General features: G+C 39.5%; 3 protein-coding genes across 6 annotated transcripts in view; 1 reads left to right on the forward strand and 2 right to left on the reverse strand.

Moving 5' to 3' along the window:
* The window catches only part of LOC136241610 (uncharacterized), a 127,832-nt gene that overhangs the window by 87,475 nt on the left and 25,336 nt on the right, over positions 1 to 15,021 (forward strand). The window lies entirely within an intron of this gene.
* LOC136240763 (uncharacterized) lies at positions 5,638 to 9,148 on the reverse strand. The gene is made up of 8 exons (XM_066031799.1): positions 8,849 to 9,148; positions 8,362 to 8,796; positions 8,154 to 8,297; positions 7,899 to 8,066; positions 7,665 to 7,846; positions 7,248 to 7,615; positions 6,998 to 7,199; positions 5,638 to 6,715 (listed from the first exon to the last, which is right to left on the reverse strand). The coding sequence occupies exons 2-8, from the start codon at positions 8,504 to 8,506 to the stop codon at positions 6,686 to 6,688; spliced, it is 1,239 nt and encodes a 412-aa protein (XP_065887871.1). The 5' UTR covers positions 8,507 to 8,796; positions 8,849 to 9,148; the 3' UTR covers positions 5,638 to 6,685.
* On the reverse strand, positions 10,137 to 11,245 carry LOC136241213 (uncharacterized). Its single transcript, XM_066032396.1, has 3 exons — positions 10,783 to 11,245; positions 10,685 to 10,727; positions 10,137 to 10,623 (listed from the first exon to the last, which is right to left on the reverse strand). The coding sequence occupies exons 1-3, from the start codon at positions 11,225 to 11,227 to the stop codon at positions 10,137 to 10,139; spliced, it is 975 nt and encodes a 324-aa protein (XP_065888468.1). The 5' UTR covers positions 11,228 to 11,245.

The following is a 15,021-nucleotide window of genomic DNA, read 5'->3' on the forward strand; positions in this document are numbered from 1 at the left end:
TCTTCTTGCCGAAATGCCATTACACTCGAGAAGCCATACAACATTGCACTTAGAGTTAAGTGACTTAGAGTTAAGTTTTTTGGAGTGCGCTACTTGTGGCTAATAGAATCTGTCTTTGTTAAACTCAGTATAGGCCAGGAAGCTTAATCTGCGCTGATGACTTTGTTGTAAGGTGGTTTTTTTGCTCCGTGATTTATAATATTGTACATGGGCGGGTTATCCAGATTAAATACTCTAATAGAGCAGTCATGTAAATACTCTAATAATGCAGTCAAGTGTATAACAACAATCCTTGCACTGAATTTGACAGCTATTAAAGGCACCAGTAATGTAAATTGTAGCTCATATTGGGAGATTTTCAGTCTGTATGCACATTGCAATTTGATCAGTTTCATGTTTGCACTGAAGTGTTGATGGCGTTAATATGCAGAATGCAAAATTACACTATTCACAACAGTCTTCATTATCAATCAAAGAAATCCATGTTAATTTGTACACATGATATTGTAGTCAATAGCATGAGAAGATATTGCTGAGGAGATGATGTGTTCCAACAACTTCCAGCAAATACTATTCAGTGATATAGGTCTATAGTTCGATCGATTAGTACACGGGCCTTTCTTGTATACTGGTATTACATATGCCCTCTTCCAGTCTGAAGGGAGTTCACCCTGATGTATAATGCAGTCAAGTGTATAACAACAATCCTTGCACTGAATTTGACAGCTATTAAAGGCACCAGTACTGTACATTGTAGCTCGTATTAGGAGACTCTCAGTCTGTATGCACATTGCAATTTGATCAGTTTCATGTGTGTACTGAAATGTTGACGGTGTTACTATGCAGAATGCAAAATTACACAATTCACAACAGTCTTCTTCATAATCCATTACTGAATTTATAAAAAGTACACAAATTAGATGAATAAAATTTGGAAATTTTAAAATAGGAATAGGGATCGCTGAAAAATGCCACAAAACAAGAAGGGATCGCTGGGGTGGTAATGTAAACCACAAATCCCTATTTTGACTCACTTCAAAATGACAGAGCATGTAAGTAAAGATTTATGACAGAGTCAAATAGGGATTTGTGGTTTACATTACCACCCCAGCGATCCCTTCTTGTTTTGTGGCTTTTTTCAGCGATCCCTATTCCTATTTTAAAATTTCCAATTTTTTATTCATCTAGTATCCTGAACCGTGATAGTGGGTTCATAATAGGAATCGCAGTGGAATTTTTGAAAATCCTACTAGAGCAGTCACCTAAAAAGTAGACTCGACCATAAAACAACCCTCAGAAGGCTTATTATCAAACACTGAACTCAGTAAAATTGTGATATAGCAGTAAAAATGGTCTAGACGCAATTGGAAACATTCAAAAATTGTGAATTTTGCGCGAATTGTTAATATTATTATTATTCTTATTACTAGGACCGCGTCACATACAACCAAGTACATACACTAACGTTGCAACCTATTCTTTGGGAAAGTATAAACAGTGCCATAGGCAGCACTCAGAGCAGTGTGCGTATACCAGTGGAAATGATACATATGCATACGTACACAGGCAAGGGAGTTTAACTGGCATCAGAAAACCACAATACTAAAACACAACCTACACAAAAACCAAGCTATATTGAAAGTAGCTATATATTGTAGGTGTGACATGTCTCTCAAGATGACTCAGTAGTGAAGTGAGGTTATGCATGCAGAACAAGGGACATGGTGAAGGAACAATTAACAATTGATCCCAATCAAGCCAATATACAACAGACTCTGTTATAACTAGAGGCCACAGGTGATGTGCCAGTATATCAGCGGTGTGGCATTGGCACAGTGATCACAGTCTATAATATTATGCATACAGCTATGCACAACATACAGAAGATAGTTACACACTGTTGTTTATGCAGTACTGCATCGGCTTCTTGTTTAGCTATTATACAGACTCACAGTAGAGTAGTAAATAAGTCCAGTGGAAAATAATTTCAGCCGCTAGCAAGCCAGATGAAGGATGAAGATGTATAATACAACTACCACCAGTACAAGTATCACATTACTCATTACCTTGTTGTTCCAGCTGGTTGTTTATGAGTGCATCAGCTGGTATCTCAACTGGTCATCAGCTGGTTGTTCACTGCATGACACCTGGAACGCATATCCTGCACACAAAATACACAGTTACAAATATTTAAATGTACTTGTAATGTTGTTGTTTACCAGTAAAGTGACGTCTGGCCTCTCCGCGGACATTTACTAATCTTCTTCGAGCAATCTGTAATTTAAAAAGGGTGTGGTGCCAGGCGTTATATAGAATTACACATACGGTAAAGTCATCAGCACGAACAGGCGTACTTATTATACGGTTGTGACTTCATTCACAGGTGAATCTATCCCCGCTTAGTTCATGTCTCTAGGCCTCGTAGTTTTCTCAAACATTATTTATTATTTATTTATCATGAACCACGATAGTGGGTTCATATTAAACTAGATGAATAAACAATTGGAAATTTAAAAATGGGAATAGGGATCGCTGGAGTGGTAATGTAAACCACAAATCCCTATTTTGACTCTGTCATAAATCTTTAGTTACATGCATGCAGTGGCGTAGCCAGGAAAAATTTTTTACCGAGGCAAAGTTTATAAATTGAGAGGGTCTATTTCTGACTCAACTGATTCACAAATACTTTTAAGCATGGGTGGTACAGCATTGGCAGGTTGGATGAAGGAACTGAACCGTTTCAGAAAACTCTGGGAATTTTTCTACATGTCATAAGTGATGCTCCAGCATACAACAGTATACCATACTTCAATTATTAGATTAGTTTAATTGCATGCAACACAACTTACTCCGGAGATATTTTGAGTGGTCAGGCCATCCATGAACTGCATCCATGAACTGTCATAGTCATGCACATTACTTTTTATTGATCTGATGTGATGTTTAAGTCTGAGATCATTATCTCTTTCATGTGATGCTCAACTGCATGTGCTAAGCATGTCAAGCTAGCAATCTGGGGGAATGCTCCCTTAAGGAAAATTTTGTATATGCTTTGAAAAGGTATGTGGAGCACCTATTCTTTTTTTATTGTAACTGCTAATGCATGATATGCATGATCAATTAGCTCAATGTAATGCCATGCAGTTAACTCATTGGAACTTTTGAAAAGTAATGTAAAGACGATTTACATAAATAGAAATGATCAAGCAATGTAATGAGAACAGTGGCTATAATCTGTATTGAATGCTCTATTAGAGTATATTACGATGACTGCTCTATTAGATTATCTCGATCTTTACAAATTCAAGCCATGCAAAATAGAATCTATGGCTGTAATGAGTACTAAGCAGGGCTGGAGCCTATGGTGACATGGTGCCTTTCACGGTGTTGGACCACTTTTCAGCTACTGAGGTACAGTACTGCTGTCCAGTAATGTTTGAGTAGAAAATTCGGAGTGCCAAAACTCAGGCCTGCTCAGTCTGTTGTTGAGCATTATTACCGAGGCAGCTGCCTCAGTTGCCTCAATGGTAGCTACGCCACTGGTTACATGCTCTGTCATTTTGAAGTGAGTCAAAATAGGGATTTGTGGTTTACATTACCACCCCAGCGATCCCTTCTTGTTTTGTGGCTTTTTTCAGCGATCCCTATTCCAATTTTTAAATTTCCAATTTTTTATTCATCTAGTTTGTGTACTTTTTATTAATCCAGTAATGGATTATGAAGAAGACTATTGTGAATAGTGTAATCTTGCATTCTGCATAGTAACACCGTCAACATTTCCTTACACACATGAAACTGATCAAATTGCAGTGTGCATACAGACTGAGAGTCTCCTAATATGAGCTACAATTCACATTACTGGTGCCTTTAATAGCTGTCAAATTCAGTGCAAGGATTGTTGTTATACACTTAACTGTATTATTAGAGTATTTACATGACTGCTCTATTGGAGTATTTAATCTGGATAACCTGCCCACGTACAATAATCATGGAGCAGAAAAAACCACCTTGCAACAAAGTCATCAGCCCAGATTAAAGCTTCCTGGCCTATACTGAGTCTAATAAAGACATATTCTATTAGCCACAAGCAGCGCACACCAATAAACTTAACTTTGAGCATGATCTTGTATGGCAAATGTAATGGCATTTTGGCAAGGAGAAACGGCCCGATTTGAGCTGTTTCCATCCGAAAACAAAATCAAAAATAGGTCATGAACATGAAGAAGGACTCGGTAAGCATGGCTATATAGTTTTTAGCACCAAAAAGTGGATAACTTTTGCTGTACATGAGTGAAACAAAATAATATTATGAATAATAAGAAGAATAATAATAATATGAACAAAACGGCAAATTTCAGTTTTGTCCCAAATACACATACTGTTTCCTTTTCACTTGATACTTGCTAGTGGATCAATACTCATTGCAAATAACCACCAGAGGGTGGTTTTGAGTTGGAAGATGCTTTCCAAGGTAGTTTTTCGGCGTGCATTCTATTAGAGTTTTTGCAAAAAACATGGGCGATCCCTATTATGAACCCACTATTGTGGTTCATGATAGGGATCACAGTGAAAATCCTAATAGAGCAGTTACCTAAAACCAGCCTTAGAAAACAGACTCGAGCATAAAACAACCCTCAGAAGGCTTATTATCAAACACTGAACTCAGAAAAATTGTGATATAGCAGTAAAAATGGTCTAGATGAAATTTGGAAACATTCAAAAATTGCAAATTTTATGCGAATTGTTCATACTATTATTAATATTATTATTTTGTTTCACTCGTGTACAGCCCAAGGCTTCCATTTTTTCGCGATGAAAACTACACAGCCTTATTCACTGATTCCTTCTGCGTGTCCATGACCCATTAATTAACCCGTACTCCACAGATCGCTAACCGGCCTCCACCTTGATAAATTTCTAAGTTCTTCGCCATTGCCTGCTGTTCCGTCTACGGAAGAAGCCATAGAAGAACAATATTATGGGATCTTGTGTGCTTAGGGATGCGTATTGTTCAACTATAGTATTTATAATCTTAGTAGATGGCAGATTGAAGTTATGCAGCACTCTTTTACCTTACAAGATCGCCATAATAGAGTTTCTAGTAAGCTTCCTGTGTTCGCTACAAGAAACCGTTCAAGCACGCATGCAAGGCATGGGTTTATTCTCTTCCTAGCCATCACAGTGAGTGCTTTGTTTGTCCACTATAGGGGGAAGAATGGTAGCGCTGATATTATGGCTGCTTTTCACACACAGAAAAGGTTGGGTGGGGTGTATATTACAACCCTACCATTTAAAAATATTTTGTGTTCTAACCACATATCATCAACAACCCTCCCATATCAGAGGAAGATGGAAACGATACAAGCGCTACTAAATTTAATAAATTTTAATTGAATATTTTGAGTACCAAAATGGCCGATGAAGACAAGTTCAGTGATGATTTCGTCGAAGTATCGGTGTTAACAAAAGGGAATACTCTCCACTATGTTGTACCGAGTTTCCCAGGGTTTAATGCTGAGCTGGTGGAGGTTAAGCTGCAGTGGGAAGAATATCACAAAGGATTACTGCCTGAGCTCCACGTATTTGACGGCTTTGCTAGGAACTGTGAAAATCTAGATCACCCCCTGCCCGCCACTGCTTACGTGGAATTTAGCTACGATTGTGCTTTCATTATTCATGTAAGTATATACAGCAACACGTACAACTCTACATATGTATTAATATCTACATACAGAGAGAAGAATTTAGCAGATCTGTGGACATTAGTCCCTACATTTTCTTTAAAGATGACAGCGTGTTTGTGTTATGGCAATGGAATTGGCTTGATACTAGTCCTAGCACATCACCATCACCGATCCCACACAGCAACAGCTGTACTCCCGATCCAAATCCAGGTACACAAGCAACCTCAGATTCAGAGGAAGATGACATACCAGCAATCACACATACTGTGATTTTTAAATGCATTGGAGCTCACAAATAAACTGATTACCAAGGCCAGTTGGAACTTGCCAAGAAGAACCTTAAAGATGGAAAGCCTGTTGCTGTAAAGCTGAATCCGGAACCGGATAACCCCTATGATTCAAATTTGATAACCCCTATGATTCAAAATCCATAGCTTTTCTTTAAAAAATTGATGATGATGAATGGAGAAGGATAGGTTACGTTGTGAAGGAAGCAGTTGATGATGTACATGCTGCACTTATTGCACAAAAGATTTTGAACGTAGCATTTGATTGGATACGATCAAGTTTTATCATACCCCTGTCTGGTATGCTGGGATAAGGATAACTAAAAATGGCAATTGGTCACAGCAAGTCCTCCTCAGCCGTTCAGCTAGTTGACACACTGAACATGTTTTATATACATAACTTGCATTGCTACTGTAGAATCTTGTTTATTTATTTGCTGTTAAATTGCATAACGCACGGATTAGTTCCTGGTGGTGGTGGAAGATTAATTGGCACATTGTGAAATTTCGTGCGGATTGAAGTATCACCACGCACAGACAAAGTGACTCGACTGTCATTGGCTCCTAACAGCTCGAATCTGGGTAATCGTTTGGATTTCTTTTTGGGATTCTGGATGCTGAAATCTGGCATTAAACCTTCATAAAATCTAAGGTGTGTTGATGTGTGATAAAAGAATGGCAAGTTTTGATCCATTCGTTTCTTAAACTCTTCAGTCACCTTTTATTTTCCCATCCATAATAAACCTACATTTCATTAAAAAACCACATAAGTAAATGGTCATATACCGTATAGCCTAATAAATATTTTGAGGGGGAAATTTTTTTGCTGATTTTGATGTTTAGAGAGTTACCAGCAAAAATTTTATCCTTGAAATATTTAAACCCCATATTTTATGTTTGGAATTGCTTGTAAATCTGCAAAAATTTTGCCCTGTTCAATATCAAAAATATTTCCCCTCGAAAAATTTTGTATCAGATATTGTATAAAACTGCACATATATTTATACACAATTCATATATACATACTTCTTTCAGGGTGAAATCCTTTCCAACAGTGTCCCGCAAAATGCTGAAAAAACATTCCACATCATCAGTGGTGCTTGATCTGGGATTTTCTGGGGGTATGCCATTCTTAATGTTGTATTCTCTTCTCCATTCTCGAGACTCAGTATTAGCTACCAGAGCTATCAAAGTCTCCCTACTGAAACCCCTGATGATGTTGATTTTCCTGCATACATGTAATATGACATATGCATATTTGTCTCACTCAGCTTACCGGTTAACTTCCAAGACACTGAAATCATAGCCATCATCCTTATGCCAAGACATAAGATCGTCCAATATGAAGCTTAAAAATTCTTTATTAAATATGCTCCGTTGGTCATCAGTCAGACCCCTTTCATCACATGCACGTCTCCAATTGCGGACAACTTGTAGATATGCAGCTTCATCACAGTAGCCTTTCTGTTTCATCCATTCTATCAGAGGTTGACCAAATAATCGCTCAACGTCCTCCACACCCTGTTTACGGACACCAGATAGTGCACAGTAAGTAAGTTCTGCTGATGAATCATGTAGCGCTTCTGCAAACCTCTCCAACTGAATGTTACTTGGACTGCCTTGTCGGAGACTATAACCAATCCTCTAAAGGCCAAAATATTTTTACACATGTTACACCATGAATATTGAATACCTTAAATATGTGGCTTTCATCTTCACGCTCACAAAACCCTTTACCTGTAATAGGGTGCACTTCTGGCACATACAGATGATTCTTGAAGGGGATTCCTTTTGAATGAAACAAATTCACTTGATACTGGTACTCCAGCTGTGCCAATATAGAGCGTAACTTTTCAGCTTTAGTCTCATCTTTCCCTACAAAAACCAGGGCTTTAAGTGACCACTGAACAAAAGTTACATACGATACCTTCTATCCAGATATGAATTTCATAACCAGATGGGACTGTTCGAAGCCTCAGCCGTTCAATTGCATCATCCAAACTGGCACCTTCTGAGTTCCATTTCTTTAGGTCACCAAGAAGTTCAGGGGAGACAGCATGATTTGGTAAAAGTGCAGTGATAGCTCCATTCTCACCTAGAATGAACAACATATCCAACAATAATGACAGCTCTGATAATAGAAAATTTACTGGCATATCTGTACAATACAACATCCACGTACATATGGGAGTGATCATTTCAATCATTCTCTTCATGCTCATATGGGTGTACTTCGATCTAACATCTGCACGAATCTGGAACACTGACAAGGGCCTTGAGTTTCCCTTAGTGCGTAACGAATTCCATTCTCCATCAGATGTAAATCCTGCAAGTTGAATGAAAGGTATGCATCTATCAACTGTTGCACTGGAAATACCATACACCATTACCTGCTACATTCATCTTTCTCTTGACCATTTCACTGATTATGTTATTGGCTAGGTCACGCACTTTAGAGTCACTCAATCCCTTGTAGGGTACGCATTGAACAGGAAGAGCATAAGGCTTTCTTCTCCTATCTTCTGTGCTGATCATAAAGACCAATATGTGTGAAGCTGCAGTCCGCTGATGTCGAGTCACACCCTTAATCACAGTGACTAGCCTTTGCCGTATTGACCTCAACTGACTAGGAACATTTTCATCACTTTCAAGGTTTGGCCTCTGGATCTTGTCTTTCAAAACCCTGATCTCATTGAACAACTGTCTTCCTACTTCACCAAGCTCAGTCAGCTCTTTAATTTTCCAAGCTAAAATTATCACCTCTTTCTCGTTCTGCCTTGAAGATACAGTTTTCTCTGAATACGAATCATTGGACTTGACCAACTCTACAAATAAGTCGATTTAATCATCAGGCAATTTGCATGTAATAATGCATACCTGACTGAACAAATTCTAAATCTGTACTGAGAGAGCTCAAAATCGAAGCCAAATCCTGCACTGTACTTTCTCTCCTAAGGCCAATTTCCTTTGTCTCCTCTAAACGTTGCTTATATGCTTTGTACTGCTTCTGGAGGGCTCCATCAGCTAAATCTACATCTCCACTCCATTGAAGCTTGGTGGATTCCTTCAGGCCCTTCACAATGTCACATCCATCTGCTTTCAACCACCACCATGCCCCCCCGGATTACACTTAGCAGCTTCATCAAGAACTTTCACCTAAAACTCAATAAGTCACAGGTCAAAAAATAGTGTGTATCCGAGAGTCTACTGTGGTGTCGCTCATTGAAAAATCATACCTTAAGGACCTCTCTGAAACTGCAGGTATGTTAACCAAAGCCTACACAATTGGCACATTAATAATATCAGAACACATTATGTCAAGTATTTATACCTCCATAGTCTTCTGACTCCGAGATGTACTGTAGCATGCTCCTTCTGAGTCCTGAGTTGATGGCACTGAACACCACATAGGTCCACGATGTAGTCTGACCCATTTCTGTCCAAAGTTTACATACATAGTTTGTTGCCATAGATGGTAATCAGCTGGACAAGATACCTGTGTGTAATATAAATATATATATATAGTAATAATGTACCTATCAATGTTATCCCCTGCCCCCAGGAGGAGTGATGCAATAGAGGGGTTTTGACAATTTCTAGTGTCAAATTCCCTGGGGGTGGGGCAAAGAAGCTGGCCAATTCCCCACTGTGTCCCCACCTCATAAGAGGGGTTTATATAGGGGATTTGATTTACCTATAAAAAAATTTTGGTTCTGAAACTGCCGCCGTCAAAAGTCCCAGGGGTGGGGCAAGCCGTAGATGTCAAATCCCCAGTCGGTGTATGGGGACCCCAGGGAGTGGGTCTTGACTTTGACAGGTGCATAAAACCATGAATAGTTTACCTGCTGTAAATTGTCAACAGCAAAAAATTGTGCAATATACTCAACAAGCCCGATAGGCATTCAATTGATGGGGAAACGAGAATCACTTTCGTCCAGCCTAAGGGTCCTCGTGCCCAGACCCCTTTTTTTCTTTTTGTGTGGGGGCGGAGAAAAAAGGGGTCTGGTGGATCTCCAATACATTTTTTGTGCAGCCGGATCTACAACTTTTGGGGATCGTTGATTAGTGGTGATGAATAGCAAAGGCTTGTTAACAAAGCAACAATAGGAAATACGGCGCACGCACCCAAGGATGCAGCCTTTCCAAGCAGACGCATGCCGTATTCCTATTGTTGCTTCATTAACAAACCTTTGCTATTCATCACCACTAATAAACGATCCCCAAAAGTTGTAGATCCGGCTGCACAAAAAATGTATTGGAGATCCACCAGACCCTTTTTTTCTCCGCCCCCACACAAAAAGAAAAAAAGTGGTCTGGGCACGAGACTAGTTCCTATTCCCTTTGCAAGATTGTACAGAATGTTTGTCCGTCCAGCATCCGATAGCTGTACCATTGCATTTGCAGCATTGCTCAGAAAGTCATTGGGAACTGCAAGGGCAAACTGATTCATATAGGATGAGAATAGTTCTGATAAAGCTGCTAGTTGACATTCTGCTTGTAATTGGTTGAACATGTACTGTACTAAAGCTAAATCCACAGGGGTTGTCTGTATACTTTCTGATTGTACAGTATGAGACACTGATGCTTGCATAATAGCATTAGGAACAGACTGTCCACAACACCATGCTTCTGCGTCCTTGGGTGTTTTGTACCTAAAATTATAATACAGTTTTGACATAAAAGCATCATTGGCGAACAGTACTCTGTGAATACCTCTTGGCTAGCCAGCCTGTAACTCTGCCCCGAAGAGCATTAACTGTAACAAAAAAAAACTAATTAAACTTCAGAGATTGTTTGGGTTTATAACATACCACTTCTGTATACACCAGGTGTATTAGCCCTGTGCTTTATGTAATCACTGGCGCTGATCCAGAACTCCTGGTGCTTGTGAGCTGGCCATCTTTCACCTGGTGTGTGAAACAATATAAATTCTGCAAGTGCTTTCAGTTCTTCTTCGGTCCATTTCTCCTTTGAATCACGTGTAATGATCCCAGTAGAGCTAATCAGTGTTCTTGGCTGCAGTCCAACTGGGGTAGACTGAAGCTCTTGAGGAACGTCGCCACGAGGTAGTTCTCGAACCTCCTGCTGGGCCTCATGGTTTTCCAGGCTTCTCAGTGGAGCTCTTTTCTCTTGCCTGCTAGGAGTACAGCCTGTAGGAGAGCTCCTGAGTCGTTTCCCAACTGTTACACCCTTGGTAAAACAGTTCTCGTGGTCCTGTACCGGTGTCACTGATCTGGCGCAATTCAGTTCCGCCATTTGCAGATATTCACGTGATCCAGTCAACTTTTACCAACGTTTTAACATTTTAAATGGTGGGGATGAACGGGGATAATCATATCTTTGGTTTTGTGATTACCAAATCTCTGTGTTTATGATATTTGTAAGTAATAAATATGCATATTTAAGTTCACAATGTAAAACATCAAGTCACGTGAGACCGCTTCCGACCTCCTCTGCTCCCATATGGTATCCATGTCATAAACAACTTAAGGGTGTAAAGCCTGACAGTCTTATATGGGAGGATTGTGTGCTACTGTGCTTATGTCACTGTAACTAACTACTGTGTATTTACTCTAGCACATTCTCTGATCAGCTAGTGACATTGACAGTTGCAAGCATTTATGAACACAGACTTAAATTTGCTGATTATACCTATGGTGTTCCACTTTATGACACACTGCTGCTAGCAGGCTACACCTAGGCTTTCCAGGGCTAGAGCCCAGTCTGAGTCCTGGCAATTGAAACTCAATATGCCAGTTTAAAGTAGTCTTGCATGGGTATGACTGCCAAATCCCTGGTAATCATATAAGACTGGCTATGCCACTAGCCACTAGTATAGTGACATTGTGATTTGTACATGCAGACACAAGCATAGGAAGACTTCAGCCAAGCCTAGCCATCTCCTCCTATTTAGCTTGATTAACACCAATTCACACCGTTGCTGCTGCATGCAGCATTGCATGTTCATACATGCAACTCGTACATTTATACAAAGGTGTTGTAAGTGTCATCACTACAATAATAGCACTACAGCTACAATGTATAGCTATCTCTTCACTACCTATTCTGCTAAACAACTCTACACCTATAATGCACATGCTTGATGTATGTATCGTTCTTCTCTTTTTTTTAAAATGGACTCTACAGGAAATATAACACTAACAGTTACCATTCTTATAACTTGTATCATAGAGTTTCATTCTTTTCCTTCTTTTAGAATAAACACCTAAGGCATCTTGTTCTTCTTCAAGTCTCCTGTGCCGTCATCAACACTGTCTCCTGTATGATAGGTGTACAATCAGTAATTCTTCTGACAGGTAGCTAGCTCATATAGCAGTGTGTTTTCAGCAATGGCACAAAGTGTGACGATGGTGGCTGAAACACTGAGTAGACTAGGAATTAATATATACCTTATTATTTTGTTCGTGTACAAATCAGAATGAAAATACAGTCTTTATCATAGATTACAAATTAATATTGCATTAAGATATCTAGTTAATGAGTTACCCTTTTAAACTGAGAAATCTCTGTTAGCTTAGGCTACACTATAATGTTCCAATTAACTTATAATTCCATAAGTGGATTTGGAAAAAGTACACAAACTAGACGTATTAAAAATTAAAAATAAGAAATAAGGATCGCTAAAAAAAGCCACGAAACAAGAAGGGATCACTGGGGTGGTAATGTAAACTACAAATCCCTATTTTGACTATCTATAAAAGCCACGAAACAAGAAGGGATCACTGGGGTGGTAATGTAAACTACTAATCCCTATTTTGACTATCTATAAATGCTCCATTTGGGTATAAAGAATCAAAATAGGGATTTGTGGTTTACATTACCACCCCAGCGATCCCTTCTTGTTTCGTGGCTTTTTTAGCGATCCCTATTTCTTATTTTTAATATGTCTAGTTATTTATTTATTCATTCATTATTAATGACGTAATTTTAATCACATTTCGTATTATTCTTAGTACTTGGTTGTATAATTATTTTGTTTCACTTGTGTACAGCCCAAGGCTTCCATTTTTTTGCAATAGAAACTGCACAGCCTTACTCACTGAGTCCTTCCACGTGTCCATGACCCATTAATTAACCCATACTCCACAGATCGCTAACCGGCCTCCACCTCGATAAATTTCTAAGTTCTTCGCCATTACCTGCTGTTCTGTATATGGAAGAAGCCTTAGAAGAACGAAATTACGGGATCTTGTGTACTTGGGGATGCGTGTTGTTCAACTATAGTCTTCATAACGTTAATAGATGGCAGATCTAAGTTGTGCAGCACTCTTTTACCTTACAAGATCGCCATAATAGGGTCTCTAGTGAGCTGCCCGTCTTTGCTACGAGAAGTCATTTAAGCACGCATGCAAGGCATCCAGTTTATTCTTCTTCTTAACCATCACAGTGAGTACTTTGTTTGTCCATTGTAGGTGGAAGATAAATGGTAGCGCTTGTGAGGGAATGTCACGATAAGAACATTGGTTCGCTCAATACGCGTAGGATTACTCGGGAGGAAGACGATGCAAATATCACACTACAACTCTTAATGATCACATGTACAAGCGTGGCATAATCACGTGATTACAATCTATAAATAACTTACATTACGTATTCTACGATTACTACTAATAATAAATGTGACTAGTTCATCTCGACATCCTCCAGGGGGAGCGTAGAATTTTGGTCCACTCTGAAACTCGCATTCTTCCCCTTCTGGCTGCATCTCTCTGAGGACGACTATCAGGTAAAGTGGAGGAGTCAGTAGTACATCTCTTGCTGCTACAAGTAGAATCATCAGATTTCGCATTGGTCACTTCAGGTACAGTAGAATCCACATTAGTGTTGACTTCTAGTGGGTATAACTTGGTGATCGGTCTGTTTGTTTTACCAGTTGAGGTACGTATGTTTGCTGCACGAATCAATCCATCACCACCAGGTATCAACTCTTCAATGACAACTAATCTCCAGTCCACACGGCGTTTATCATCATGTATTAACACAATGTCACCTGTCTTGACCTTCTGTTGGTTGTTGCCGGAAGTCTTATGGGATTCTCTTAACGATGTCAGATATTCGTGCTTCCATCTGGAATGAAAATGTTCTATGATCAGTGCCTGTTTCTTAGCTCTCTTCCGGATCTGTGCTTCATTTCCAATAGTAGGATCTGTCAGTTCATCTTCCTCAACATGTCTGTAGGGTAGAGAGGTGATACGTCTTCCATAAAGTAAATCAGCTGGTGTTAACGGATCTGGGTCCCTGACATCACTTGAGACATAGGTGAGCGGTCGGTCATTTAGTATGGCTTCAATTTTTACCACTAGAGTTTGCAGGGTTAGGAGATTAATGTGTGCTCTACTCAAGACTTTCTTAAGGCAGCTCTTCGTTAGCCCGATCAACCTCTCCCAGAATCCCCCATACCAGGGGGCCCTCTTTGATATGAACTTCTAGGTTACTCCTTGTTTACTCAGAGTGTTTGCTAGATCTATTGAATTGAACAGCTCAGTTATTTCCTCCGCAGCCGACAGGTAAGTGGATGCATTGTCGGAAATAACAATTTGAGGTAAACCCTTGCGACTGGTAAATCTGCAAAAAGCAAGTAAAAATGTTTCAGTTGACAGATCGGTGACTACTTCCAGGTGTATAGCTCTGGTTGTGGCACACGTAAATAAACAGATATAAACCTTCATCTCATCTCTGCCTTGTTGGACATAGAGTGCCCCAGTGACATAGAGTGCCCCAGTGAAGTCTACTCCAGATACTGTAAATGGGGGTAAATCTTGTGTTCTAGATTGTGGAAGAGGTGCTGAATCTGGTGCCATGTATGGCTTTCCCTGATGTCTCTTACATATGGTACAGCAGCACAGTAAGCTCTTAACATATTGTCTTGCTGTGGGAATCCAATACTCTTGTCTTATAGCAGTAACTGTGCTATTGACACCAGTGTGGTACAGTTTGATGTGAGTATTGAGTACGACGAGGGCGGTAAGATGGTGTTTAGGTGGTAATAAGTACGGAAACTTGGTAAGTTGACTCAGCAGTGCATTATG

This window comes from Dysidea avara, chromosome 12, assembly GCF_963678975.1.
Source record: "Dysidea avara chromosome 12, odDysAvar1.4, whole genome shotgun sequence".
NCBI lineage: Eukaryota > Metazoa > Porifera > Demospongiae > Dictyoceratida > Dysideidae > Dysidea > Dysidea avara.